General features: G+C 39.4%; 1 protein-coding gene across 1 annotated transcript in view; it reads right to left on the bottom strand.

Moving 5' to 3' along the window:
• FAT1 (FAT atypical cadherin 1) overlaps nucleotides 1–14,809 on the bottom strand; it is a 107,871-nt gene that overhangs the window by 52,266 nt on the left and 40,796 nt on the right. The window contains exon 2 of the mRNA XM_079726625.1: nucleotides 14,079–14,393. Within this exon, the coding sequence (XP_079582751.1) occupies nucleotides 14,079–14,393 (315 nt within the window). The remainder of the gene's footprint in view (nucleotides 1–14,078; nucleotides 14,394–14,809) is intronic.

Raw genomic sequence — 14,809 nt, 5'->3', positions numbered from 1 at the left:
GCCTTCTTATCCTTTTGCTTATTTTATAGTAATGCATGAACTACAGCATCATATGTGCCAGAGAAGCCCCATCCCACAGAACTTTCTGCGATGATGGACAAGTTCTACAATTTGCACTGTCTGATATGGTAGCCCCCAGCATACGTGGCCACCGAGCACTGGAAATGTAGCTAGTATGTCTGAAAGGCTGAACTTTTAAATTAATTTAAATAATTTAAATTGTCACAAATCATCTCTACTCCTTTGGAGAGTCTCCAATTTCAAATTATGTATGTCAAAACCCCAAACTTTAACAACTACAATAGTCAGAATCTTTTTCTGTGGTTAAACTTTGAAGCAGTATTTCAATAGCAAATATATTTGTTACCAAAATCCAAATTTTGTAAGCATCTAACAATGAAAAAAGCAAAAATTTCCAAGATTTGGGCATGCTGATACTGCTCCGATGAAGCCCCCTTCCTCCTGCTCCCTCCCTCTTACTAGTCTCCCCACTGGGCTCAGCTGGTGATGAGGAAGCCTGGTTTGCTGTTATCAGTTTACAGATTCATCTGAACACCTAATAATCAAGAGTCTCTGTGTTTAACAATGACTTTTCAAGAATCATTATTTTACCAATGTATGTTTTTGCTTTTGGTGAACTCTTGCTAAAACCAAAAATTAATGAAATGTATGTTTATCAGCAATAATGATGTCATAAAGTTCGCTAGCTCAAAATCACCCACTTGTTCAGTCTGTACTATGCTATTCAACTTATTTTATAGAATGTCTTCCCCAAATATGTCCTTCTGAGACACATATATAAAAGCCAAGACAAGGCCCTTGTCCTCCAAAGCATACAATTTCCTTAAGGAAACAGCCCTTGTACCTCTGTATCTTTTTCACAATGTTTTATTAATCACAGCCCTATTCTGACTAAGCCTTGACTGTAAGCATGCACTTCAGGTGTATTATTTTCAACTGTTTTCCCCACTGATATTTCTTAAACACTTGAATCTATTCTATTCTTCACTAAGTTTAAGAACTTTCATGGTGGCAGAGTTGGTGGTAAAGGAAGTATTTAAAGTCTTAGGTGTCTTCAGTGTGGACAGTGTAATTTCTTCAGTAGTTGTTACTACCGTGATCTGGAAATTCCATTTCCATCTTTCTACGTTCAAGCCTTACTTTAGCAGGGCTTGCCCCGAGGACATTCAGCGTGCTTTAGTAATCAGCAACACCAAAGTCCATTACAATAAAACACCTGTAACACCCCAGTGAGGACACTGTGAAACGTATTGCTCAAGCAACTTTTAGACAAGTACTATAAAACTCCCAAAGACTATACATACATATATATATATGATATGTAATATGAGTACACACCTTCATAAAAGGTTAAACCCCAAATTATTACCTGTAGTTACTCCTGGGAACAGGTGGGCCAAAGAAGAAAGGTAAAGAGGAGGGTACCTTCACTTTTTATGTCATACACTTCTATATTAACAAGTATATTATTTATTTATTTATTTGTGTGTGTGTGTGTGTGTGTGTGTGTGTGCTGTACGCGGGCCTCTCACTGTTGTGGCCTCTCCCGTTGCGAAGCACAGGCTCCGGACGCGCAGGTTCAGCGGCCATGGCTCACGGGCCCAGCTGCTCCGCGGCATGTGGGATCTTCCCAGACCGGGGCACGAACCCGTGTCCCCTGCATCGGCAGGCGGACTCTCAACCACTGCGCCACCAGGGAAGCCCAACAAGTATATTATTTAAAGAAATTTAAACATTAAAATATTTTAAAGGTCAGCGTGAAAGGATACAGAAATGTTTACTGGTTGAACACTAATCTCAAGCTGGAAAGTCTCAAATGATTTTTTAAAAACTCTGAAACATCTGGCCATGTATATAAAAAAAAATAAAACTTCTTAGAAATATTACAGTGGCATATCTTTTATATTTTTTTCTAAAATGTTTTTGAAACTAAATTTTCATGAAATGTACCATACATTCTAAAGTGTCCTCTCACTGTAAAAACTAAGTTTGCTAGAGCCAGAAGGTCTTTTAAAATCTTCGAGCCCAAATCCTGAACTTTAAAAAACAAGGGGGACTTCCTTGGTGGCACAGTGGTTAAGAATCCACCTGCCAATGCAGGGGACACAGGTTCAATTGGTCTGGGAAGATCCCACATGCCACGAAGCAACTAAGCCCGTGCACCACAACTACTGAGCCTGCGCTCTAGAGCCCACGAGCCACAACTACTGAGCCCACGTGCCACAACTACTGAAGCCCGCATGCCTAGAGCCCGTGTTCCGCAACGAGAAGCCCGCACACCGCAACAAAGAGTAGCCCCCTCTCGCCACAACTAGAGAAAGCCCGCGTGCAGCAACGAAGACCCAGCGCGGCCATACATACATACATACATACATAAATAAATAAATATTTTTAAAAAACAAGGAAATATGGTCCAGGAATGTTAAATTAATTCCTGAAGGTCAGAGTCAGCAGCACAACTGGAACTAGAGTTGAATTCTTACCAAAGAAAGTGTTCAGAAGTCTCTGTGGCTGCAGCCATTTACAACCAGAAGTGAGCACCAGAATCACGAGGAATGATGGCTAAGCCCACGTTCCCACCCCCACAGCAGAGCCACTGCATCAGGACCTCCGTCCATGAGGACCCAGCTCACACAATTTCAGAGGTTTCCAGGTGATGTGGCAATCCATCCCACGCCAACCACCTTGGGCCAAGGGCTTACAAAAATAGAAAAAACAAAAAAACCCATGCCCAATTAATTAATTAAATTTTAATTTAACTTAAACTACTAAATATTTTAATAATTTCCTAAACACAGAATTGCTTTTAGTCACTGTAATTATCACCACTGGCCACATTCTGGAACAAAGTATATTATCCATTTCTCAAAAACACCACTTGAGATACAGAAAAACGTTAACAAGGCTAGGGATTTAGGAGAGAGAAACAGTACTTAAGAACCATAATTAACGTTGCAGAAATGCTACTTCAAAGAAATGGCCATGAGAGTCCACGTGAAGATTCCAACTGCTCTGAAGTTACTTATTAAGCCTAAAACATCTCCCAGAATTTTCCTGACAAATCTGCAACTACTGACCCAAATCATTAAATCCTCCTAGAACGTAAGTGAAATGTAGCCTTTCCAACGTAAAAGAAAATGATCTAAATGGCAGTTTCCATTTAACAGCATATTTCCCTTCTTTTTAGAAATGCCTTTTGTAGTATGTTGAATGGTGGCCTCTCCCCAAAAGATACGTCCAAACTGAAACCTGTTACTAGGACCTTATTTGGAAAAATAGCCCCTCAAGATGAGATCACCCTAAATTTATGATGGGCCCTAAAATCACTAAGTATCCTTTTAAGAGAAAAACACAGAGAGAGGTTTGAAATACCCAGAAGTAGGGAAGGTGGAGGCAGAGACTGGAGCAATGCTGCCGCAAGCCAAGAAGTGCCAGGAGGCACCAGAAGGATTCTTCGTTAGAGACTCTAAAGGGATTGTGGCCCTGCTGACACTTTGATTTTGAACGTATGGCCTCTAGAACAGTGAGAGAATAAATTTCTTTTCTTTTTTTTTAAGCCACCCAATGGGTGGAAATTTGTTACAGTAGCCTTAGAAAATTAATACACCTTTTTATTTGAATAGCAAACAAAAGTACTGAAAAAATACCAAAAAGAGAATTAGGTAAGAATGGCAAAAAATTCCATAATCTAAAGATAACCACTCATCTTATTTTCTATGTTTTATTACTGTCTTCATTTGAAATGTCTTATGACTTTATATAGGGTATCATTCTATATACAAGACAAATTAAAAGGCAGAGGATTAAAAAAATGTCTGCCCAAAGATAATTTGGGGTAGGAAAGTGCCAAATGCTCCAGATAATCCAAGTTAATTATATGCTTTTCTTCAAAAGGAAGGAGAAACAGGCTGTCTCAGCTCTGGGAGGACCTCCTGAACATCTCTGGCTGAGAACCACAAATGAACTAAATCTTATTTTTATATAATACATAAAATATGCCATAAATTGTACCTCAGTTGTATTTTTAAATATATTATCTCTCATATGCTTTCTTCTTCCATAATAGAATGAAGAAAAATATTTTTTAGTAATCTGATGAACAGTAAGTATAAATACTAGTTTAATGCTTATAAAATACAAAGTCACAATTAGTCACAAGTTGTTTCAACTAATGACCAAGATAGAAAAGACCCTTCTATTCTGAACAAACCTAAACAATTTCTCTCTGTTCTTTTAAGAGTTTATTCAACAAGCAACATGGGCCTCAGGGTACAATAACAATAATTAAAAAAATAGTTTTCAAGAAATAATTTACTCAATAAAATATTCTCTTTATTCAGAATAATTTACCTGTGTCCACCCTACATTGGCCAAAACAATCCTTTCTATTTTAGCCATGATGACCTCTCATTCCTCTTACATACAAGCTTAAAACAAAAAACAAACCAAAAAAAAAGCAAAATGCTTACTATCAAAAATTAACATAAACTATATAAAATAAATATAGAAGCTATAAGAGGTCAGAAGTTAAAAATGTTTTAGAAATTTATGGGATATGTATTCTAAACTTCAGACTCCTGAATAATTTTTTTTTAAATTTCCATGATGCACTGTTGAAATACAGCCTGCTTTGAGTTGGTGAAGCTATCACAGAACTACAGAGACTCATCAAATGTATGGAAAATAAAGGAGGCAATATATTAGTAATTATTAGTAATAACTGTTAATTATTCTAATTTTTAAAATAAAGTATTAAGTAAAAGTATTAAGTATTAAGTAAAATAAAGTATTAAAGCAAAAGACAGTGAGACAGGAAAGCAGGAGACATTAACTGTAGAATTCCATGTAGCACATGACAAATACTTTTTCATGGGACATTCTATTCTACAGATCTGTACCCAACCAGCTTTAATAAAGTGAAAATGTTCTCAGAACAAGCCTGTTTACTGTAATTTACAAAGAGCACAGCTGAAGTCCTGAGGTCCGGACAGTGGGTAGATAGAGGATAACACAGGAGGAGGAGGGACGGAAACTAGACCAAGGACATTGTTTTCCTGTTCGAACTTCGAAGACTCCTCTTCCAACAGGTGAAACGGAAATCATATGAATTTCCCTAATTTTAAAAATCAGTCAACTGGAGAATACATATTAAGCAGTAATCACATACTCCGTATCATGCTTGGTTTTATCCTGACCCTCCAGGACCTGAGCCAGGACTGAATGTCCACAGAACAGGCAAGACGAGCGCCGCAGTGAAAAGGCAGAGCAGACCTGGAAAGACAGGCAGAGAGGTGGGCCCTGCTACCCGCCGGCTCGCATCTAAAAATACAGATTGCCTTGTAGGTCAAGAGCGAACTTCCAGTTTTTCCTATGGTTATCACTCAACAGCCATCCCTTTGGAGCTTTAGACCATGAGGTCAGCAATCCTCTGCAGTCCTGCGCTGTCTTTATTTAGGTGGTGTTCCAAGACTGCATTTAACTACAAGCCTGTCTGGAGTTCTCTGGGCAGCTGCCGCCATTTGAACAGCTATTGTTCGTCACTGCAGTCCTGGTGCCGGCAGGATTAGGCTTGGAGCCAAAAATGGAATTCTATTCATACACTGTCAAGGCTGGACGGGCGCTCAGAACTCATTTAGTTCAAACTTTCAGAGTCCCATGGAAAACCCTAAAAGAATGAATCAAATGACCAGTCTAAAGTCACATAAGCAGTGGCTGAGTAAGAATCTGCACCCTGAAATCTTCAGACTCCTCTTCTGGTTTTAATTCTATCTTAACTAGCAGTTTCTCATTGAAAATGGATGGCGTTGAAACATAAGATTAACATAAGATCAAAAGCCAAATGCAATTTACCAGGAGTTGCCTTCAACATTCCTATAAATGTCAGATATAGCAGAGATAGGGAGGGGAAGAAACCCAACCCATTTTATAAAGTTAACATCATGTTGACAAAAAAGGCTAATCTCACTTAGGCACTTAAATGCAAAATCTTAAAATACTGGTACTTAAAATAATTTTAGCAAATGATATTCAGCAACATTAAAAAAAAACAGGGCTTCCCTGGTGGCGCAGTGGTTGATAGTCTGCCTGCCGATGCAGGGGACACTTGTTCGTGCCCCGGTCCGGGCAGATCCCACATGTCGCGGAGCGGCTAGGCCTGTGAGCCATGGCCGCTGAGCCTGTGCGTCCGGAGCCTGTGTTCTGTAACGGGAGAGGCCACAACAGTGAGAGGCCCGCGTACCACAAAAAAAACAAAAAAAAACAAAAAAAAACAGAATACCCCTTGAAAGAATTTAACCTAAGGATTCAAGGTTAACAGATTTTTGGAGAAAAAACATATCATCTATTTTAACGTGTGCAGAAAAAGCAGTGCATAAAACTTGACTTCTTTTAGACTTTAAGGATAACATACTTCACGGTAAAATAAAAAATAAGCAGGAGGAACAGGTAGAAAGATCTATAGAGTCTTCCTTAATATTTGCATATATTTGGGAAAAGACTACAAATGAGTAAACTTTTTTTTTTTTTTTTAATGAATTCCTGTCATTGTAAAGTGACTGGCCCTTCATTTCCTTCCTGTGCAGCTATCAAATGTTACCGGAAACCCTTGGAAGTTGTTTGCAGCTATAGCTATTTCCTATTGCACTTTGTTCAGCCTCCGTTCCAGCCACAATAAAATGCCATTTACTTTGATTGAGAAAAAAGTAGTTGTAATGTGATAGTGGACTAGAAGATGGATGGTTACCCAGTATACCTATTAGCTATTACAGCATTTTATGACTTTCCCATGCTTTAGGGATTACTACATATATATGTATATGTATGTATGTATGTATATATTTTATATATATATATACATATATATCACTCTATCTGCAATTAAAGAACATTTCTTATGCTGAACATAAAATATTCCTACATTACTCTATCCTACATGTAAACAAATGAATGAAAAACAGACCACTGTATACAGTTATCCTTTACAAAGCATACAAAGCTGTAACTTACTTAATTTGAGCATGAACATCTCAAGCCAGAATCAGGGATGAAAAAAAATGGAGAAAATGGTAACGATTTGATAAATATGCATATAACCAACTGTGAGAGCTGAAATTTCAAGCTCTGAAATATTTTTAACAGGATATAACAGCACAAAGAAGCGTGAAAATCCCAAAACTTGGAACTATTTTATCTTCTAATGAGAAATAGTTATTTCTCAAAGTAGAAGAGATCTGAATAATAGTCTATCATCAACTTGCTAAATCTTTTCTGATATTTCAACCTTGGTAACTAATGTTCTACTATTATTCTTTAAAGAATAATTTTTAAAACCTGGAGAAGCAAAACACAGCTCTCATCTTTTTTAAGTATTCACTGCTTAGAGCAATGGGAAATAAATTTAATTTTTACTTCAGGAATATTAAATAGTCTACCCCCTCATAAATAAATCAACAATTCAACCAGCCCAACTAGTAAATACATCACTATATCAGGAGTGAGAAAACTACTGCCAACCTGATTTTGTATGGCTTACAAGCTAAGAACGGCTTTTATATTCTTAAATGACCAGAAAAAAAACAAAAGAATATATTGTGACACAAGAAAAGTATATGAAATTCAAATTACAATGTCCATAAATAAAGTTTTATTGGTACACAGCCATACCCATTCATTTCCATGTTGTCTAGGGCTGCTTTCACTCTACAGTAACAGAGCTGAGTGGCTGTGACAAAGGTTGTATGGCCTGCAAAGGCTAAAATATTTCATACCTGGCCCTACACAGAAAACGTTTAACGATCCTTGCAGTACACGGTTAATAAGACTAAGTTTAAACACTTAGTGTTACTTAGAAGCTTCGTGCTTTTTGGTCTGAAAATATCACTAGAAATAAGATTAGCCTAAAAAGCAACCATCATATAATTCAGAAATTCCTTAACACAAAAAACAGAGAAGGTAAGAAAAACCGGATCCCAGACCACATTTACATCACAAACCCAAAAGCAAATCAAGTGAATGTGGGAACCTGCACCCAGAAGTAGCAGTTATGAAACCCGCATCCTTCTGGCTCTGACCTCAGGTGGCCTTCACCTCTCTCTGAAGTCATATAATTACCTGAAAAATGGGGAAGACAGCAGACCCTTGGCATCTGTAATCTCTACTCGTCTCACAGGGTTTCTTGTAAAGATTAAGTATGTGAGGTTGCTTTAACACATAAAGTGCAATGTGCATAATAAGCTACACGTGTCACTGCCCTTCTGGCTCCGAGAGAAAGTTTTATTCCGACCTGATCTAAAAGTGAGGTCAAGAGTGGAAGAGTGGTAAAAGAAAGACCAGAAAAGAGCGCAGAAGAGTAGCAAAAGAGGGAAAGCCAAGGTTTGCTGGTTCCTCTTTGGTTGTCTCCTTCAAGCTCAACTCTCAAAGGTGACAGGCATGAGACAGCCTTTGGAAATCAGCCCAAAGAGAGAGAACCAGTGTGGCTTACAAGATTCCAACAGTGCAACATGCTCCAGATCCGATAATAAGAAGAGATTTAGAGTAAAGATCAGCCTCCAAAATATATGAAATTTTAACTCTACAGAATTGATAAAGGAAAAGCTAAGAAAACAGTAAGCTGAAACAGCCTCAATAAAGTTTTTAAACCTTTTAAAATTTCAAGTAGATGGAAACAGATTCAATAGTTGTCAAAAGAGCCTAAACTCTTTGAAGATGCTCACAGACACACGGAAATCCCATCCACAAACAAACTCATATATTCAAAAAGGATGCCTCTACTTAATACACATTTCTGATGAATTTATTTTTATCCATAAAAATTTCTCAGTGTATTTGTTCCCACACAGGAAGATCTACCTCAATGAATGAGAAGATAAAAAAAAAATTTACTAGACAGTATAAAATCAGTGGATCGGTGAAATGGGTGGTGAAAGGTACATGGGTATGTACCTATATTCTTACAATAATGTGGTAATTTTTCTAAGGCACAGCCTCCAATACTAATAATACTGTTAAGGGAAAAACCCAAGATGTTTATCACTGTATACAGTATGCTACTACCCATGTAAAAAGACAAGAAAAAAATAATGTATTCTTGTTTGTATATGAGTAAAAGAAATGACAAATAGTAGTTTCCTCAAAGTGTTTTAAAATGTAGGTTTTATTATTATTCAAGAATGGTGAGGCCACCAGATCAGGAGACCACTGTCACTGAAAAGATAGTTTCTTATTCACAACACCCGAGAGAAGAGGGCGTGCCACGCACACCACACAGGGCCACACGAGCCTGCACTGGGGTCGGTCAGGAGGCGGAAGGAGCAAGGAGAAAGCATGCACCAGAGCCTTTCCTGTGGTTTCCACAGAAAGGACAAGCTGACGCAGCACAAGCAGGTTTAGAATTGGCTGGTATGAATTATTTCAATGGGCTCTGGTACTCACTACGTGCATGAATCTCAAAGTAAATATGCTGAGTGTAAGAATCTTTACCAAAAAAAAAAAGAAATAGTATACACTCTGTGAGTCTAATTGTAGAAAATTTTAGGGAGCGCAAACTATTACACAGAGACCGAAAGCAGATGAGTGGCTGCCTGGGGGTGGGAGCAGAGAGCAGTAGCGGGGAGGGGATGCAGAGAGGCATGGCGAAACTTTGGGAGCAACGGGTAGGCTCACTGCTTGACTGCGGTGATGGTTTTAGTGTTGGATAGCTACGTGAAAACTCATTAAATTGCAGGCTTTAACTATGTGCAATTTATTATATGTCAATTACACTTCAATAAAACTTTTAAAATAAAGAGCAATACTTGCTTCGTGTCCAAAACTTGGAAAATACCAACACAGAGATAAGGGAATAAAACTGTGGTCTTTTCTAAAGCACGGACAAGCCCCAAGTGAACACTTGAAAATTATATGCCAGTTTTAAGTTACATATCAGGCCTCAAAAGTTCAAATTGATAACAATGACTAAAAAGACACTTTGCTGAGGTTGCTCCACTTTGCTGAGGTTACTCGTGGAGAATGAAGCCTGTGAGTGCACACTGGTCCCCATTGTTTGGGGCCCTCCTTCTTCTCTGTCCTTGACACTCTGCAAAGGAAGCTGCGACGTATGTGTCTGCAGGAGCTGGGCAGTCAGGGCTCAGACAGCCCAACACTCTAGGCTCTTGTCTCTCTCCCACCTCGAGCAACCGCACAATTTTTGTTAAAAGAAGCAAATTTATACTTCAAATTGATACTAAACATAATCAAACAAAAGATGTTATAAGAATTTCTGGGTCAACAAAAGTGTGTGTGTCAGGAAAGGAAAATGAATCAAGTCTCTTTTGCTTGTACCCTCTGTAAAAGGAAACACCCTGCCACCCACCACCCCTTAGAAACAACACAGGAGGAACCATCTGAGATGCAGACAGAAAGGCAGTTCCAGGCACAAAAACTTTGACTAGAACACAAAATACATTTTAAAATGTTCATCCAAACTTGTCATTGAGAATCCCCCATTCAGATTATCAAACCCAGTCCTAGCAAGGTTTTCTGTTCTGTTTTTTAAATTATGCATCATACTATGACAAAAGGAGAGAAAGGTCGGGAGGGATGTTTCCTCTTCACCAAAAGGACTTAGTGAGGTCATCTGATTTAAGTTTATACAAAACATTCCAAGGGGTTGTATGCAGACTCTCCAAAATAGGTCATTATTTATAAAAAATAGCATAAATATTATCCTTTAACCCTTCTTCTGGTATCTACGCTTTTCCACCAAGCATAGCCATTCTCTCACACACTCATCTAACTCGATCTCTTGGCCTCACAACTCCTTCAAACTGTCCCAACCTGAAGAACATCCCCTACCTCTTGTCCATCCATCCACTTTACTACTTTCAGAATCAGCACACTAACTTTTCCAAGGGGCCTCATCCTCCTAACTACACCACCACATGAGTCATCATCAGTTCCGCAGTTCCTCTAGAGGCACTGATTAGCACCTGGGCACACATCTCACACCCACCTGTCTCTCTTTGCTATTTCACTTATGTAGACTACATACTCTCAAAGCATCTCTTAACATGCTGGATACACAGCAGAAGCTCAATAAACGCTTGATGTGTAAACAAACAATTTGAGTAGCAATGAATTCAGGCTTTCTCCAGTCTGCTGGATGCTGTGATAATCACCAGGGTCCTAAATTTCTCTTTACCACTAAGGGGCAAGCAGACGCATTTTACCTTGTCAAATTTGTTTATCCAAAGGAGAGGCACAGATTTATCCATCTACTAAGACCTTGCTTACCTCATGTAGAGTTAACAGAGCAAAGGTAACTAACACCTGCAAGCGGGAGAGGCCGTGGCATCTTCCCTGGAAGTGACGCTGAGCACTCTACACGCATGCACGCACTTGCCTTAACAGGCCTGCAAAAATGTTCAGCGCTAATCACAAAATGTGAGGACCTGGAAGCCAGTTTTCTCCAAGATCCCAGAGGTAAAGCCTCACTACTGTCCACATCTCTTGATTTCCAGCCCAGTGATTTTCTCGCTCTGCCATTAGTAATCAAGTCACATGGTTTAGGGCCCGCAGGAGGTCTGATGGGTCAGCACATCACAGGAACTTTCTTCCACCAGACTGTCTTTCACCAGCTTTCATAGTCTGGCCCCCAATAATACTGAGGCTGTATTTTCTATATTCTTTTATAATGCCCATGCTAAAATATGATTATTTCTCAGTCTTTAGAGACTTTAGGTGACTTGTGGAATGATCAAATTTCTCTATTAAACACACTTTATTACAATGCTTCACAACAAATATTCCTGAGTGCTAACTATGGTTATTTTCCACTACTATCTGCCTTCAACTCATAAAAAAATAAAACCTCTCTGTAGTCTCATGGCTTTTCCCCTGCTATCCTATCAGCAGGATACATATGCTACCCACCCAGGAGTCTGGGAGCTAGCTATGGACTCCTGAAAGGGATTTCTACTCCCTGAAGATAAGGAAGAGCTTAGAAGTCTCGGCAGACATCTCTTTTTAAGAGTTGTCAGAATAGGGTTTCCCTGGTGGCGCAGTGGTTAGGGGTCCGCCTGCCGATGCAGGGGACACGGACTCGTGCCCCAGTCTGGGAACATCCCACATGCCGCGGAGCGGCTGGGCCCGTGAGCCATGGCCGCTGAGCCTGCGTGTCCGGAGCCTGTGCTCCGCAATGGGAGAGGCCACAACAGTGAGAGGCCCGCGTACCGCAAAAAAAAAAAAAAAAAAAAAAGAGTTGTCAGAATAAAGAGACGTAAAGGGAGTAGCAATGCCACATTAATCCCATTTCTACAAGACATAACACAACAGCAGTGTCCTCATTTCAGAGGCCTGAGATGACCAAGGTTTCAAGGCTCCCCACAGTAGCTCTAACTTATATAATTATAATGGCATAATTATCTCAAAGCAAAAGTAAATCCTAATACAGTCAAAATAAATCTTGTTGACTTGTAGCAATCAAGAAAGACAGTCTATATGATAGGTTGGAATATGGTGATAAGAGGTTTAAAAACTAACGTTTTAATGTACTTTTTTTTTTTTTTTTTTTTTTTTTTTTTTGTGGTACGCGGGCCTCTCACTGTTGTGGCCTCTCCCATTGCGGAGCACAGGCTCCGGACGTGCAGGCTCAATGGCCATGGCTCACGGGCCCAGCCGCTCCGCGGCACGTGGGATCCTCCCAGACCGGGGCACGAACCTGTGTCCCCTGCATCGGCAGGCAGACTCTCAACCACTGCGCCACCAGGGAAGCCCTTAATGTACTTTTTAAGACACAAAATATTATATATGCACATGTTCCCTTATCAGGTTATCTTTCTACAGGCATTTTGGTACACAGATATTGAACTCAAGCTTCCTTCCACCTCAACAACTGCTTCCTTTTAAGTTCAACAAAGGAAATTATGAAATAAGAATTGTACCCCCCCCCAAAAAAAACAAACAAACTGGCAAGGAAGCTGAGAATGCCTCCTTAACTTTGGTTTTTGTATATTATTTCTTTGACATATCAAAAAGACAACCCAGTAACTGAACAGGCCAGCTCCCTCAGAACAAGACATAATGAGCAAAGACATGATAGAGGCATGTAAATAATAAATCTACCACTTTAGAATCCATAACTAGATCCTATGAAAAAGTACTGAATCACCGAAAATCTGGGTTCAAAGGCCAGTGATCTATTTCATGAGAAGTTTTATGTTCCTACAAATAAATTGTCCTCTCAGTGTCATGCGGTGGTTCTTGTTTTAACTCTGATCAAGAAATCAGAGTGCAACCCTCCACTTGTAAAGTTTTCATGTATAAATGATAGCTAACTTTTCACTACACAAATGATAGCTATGTTGAACATGTGTGTGTGTGTGTGTGTGTGTGTGTGTGTGAGAGAAATAGTAAAAGAGAGAACCAAGACTTCAGAAAAAAGCTGATGCACTATCAAATGTAAAAGAATAAATACTTGAAGTTTATAAGGATTTTGGAGTCAAGGAGCTACCTACTTAGAAAAAGGGTGTCAGACATTCAGAGGAGAAAACAGTTAGAAGGAAAACTTGAGGTATGAGTTCAAGAAAGTAACTGCTCCCAAACTGAAAATTATTTAATCCTGATCCTCTACTGCCTAAAGAGACATAGCACTGCTCTAAGGAAAAATTAAAACAACATTAAAAAAAAAAAAAAAAAAACTACCGTGAATTGTGAAATAAACTCTTGATATTTTTCATAAAAAGTAGAGTTTGGAAAATTTAGCAGCAGTAGAATTTGCGGTTAAGTTTAAAATGTATCACTAATTTAGGAACTATTAATGAAACTACAATATTTGCTTTTTAACCTGCAAGTGAAACTCTACTAATGAGCAAAATAGTTTTATAAAAGCAAATTCAAAGGAAAAAAAAATTGGGGATAAAATTTTCATTAGGGAATAAAGGCTTGTCTTCAGTAACTCAAAAGGGAAACGATTTATCAAAAACTAAATAAAAGTGGCAAATTAAAAAATTTAATTCTTAAATTTCCCCATATCAAGAGCATATAAGCATGAATATTTCATACATAATAATATTAACACATACCTGTCTTAGGATTTATTGAAAAAAATCCTTGTGGATTTCCGCTTGTAATTTTGTATGCCAGCTTGTCATCAGAGCTAGAATCTGGATCAAATGCCTCAATCTGGACCACAGACACATCCTTGGGAGAGTTTTCCATTATTTCCGGATAATAAACAGGCTCTGAAGTCTGCGGTGCATTGTCATTCACATCCTCCACCTCTATATAGACCTCTACAAAGGAGGAAAGGGGCACGACGCCCTGATCAGATGCGTAGACCGTCAGCCAGTAATGGGAGGTGGACTCGCGGTCCAGTCGACCTGAAGTCTCTATAACACCTAGAGGAGGAAGAAGAGAAGCATGAAGTAGCCTGTCAACCATCACCGCCAACTGTCACTCTGAGAAAGCATCAGCCTAAATGACAACTCTTATGCCTTAAGCCTTACGGAAGGCTTCTGTGTCGCTTACAGCGGTGCGATCTTTTTTTTTTTTTTTTTTTTGGCAGTACTTGGGCCTCTCACTGTTGTGGCCTCTCCCGTTGCGGAGCACAGGCTCCGGACGCGCAGGCTCAGCGGCCATGGCTCATGGGCCCAGCCGCTCCGCGGCATGTGGGATCTTCCCGGACTGGGGCATGAACCCGTGTCCCCTGCATTGGCAGGCGGACTCTCAACCACTGTGCCACCAGGGAAGCCCCAGCGGTGCGATCTTAAGCAAATTGTCTAACCTCTCTGTGCCTCGGTTTCCTTTCCTATAA

This window comes from Hyperoodon ampullatus, assembly GCF_949752795.1.
Source record: "Hyperoodon ampullatus genome assembly, chromosome: 20".
NCBI lineage: Eukaryota > Metazoa > Chordata > Mammalia > Artiodactyla > Ziphiidae > Hyperoodon > Hyperoodon ampullatus.
This window is presented reverse-complemented; position numbering and strand designations above follow the sequence as displayed.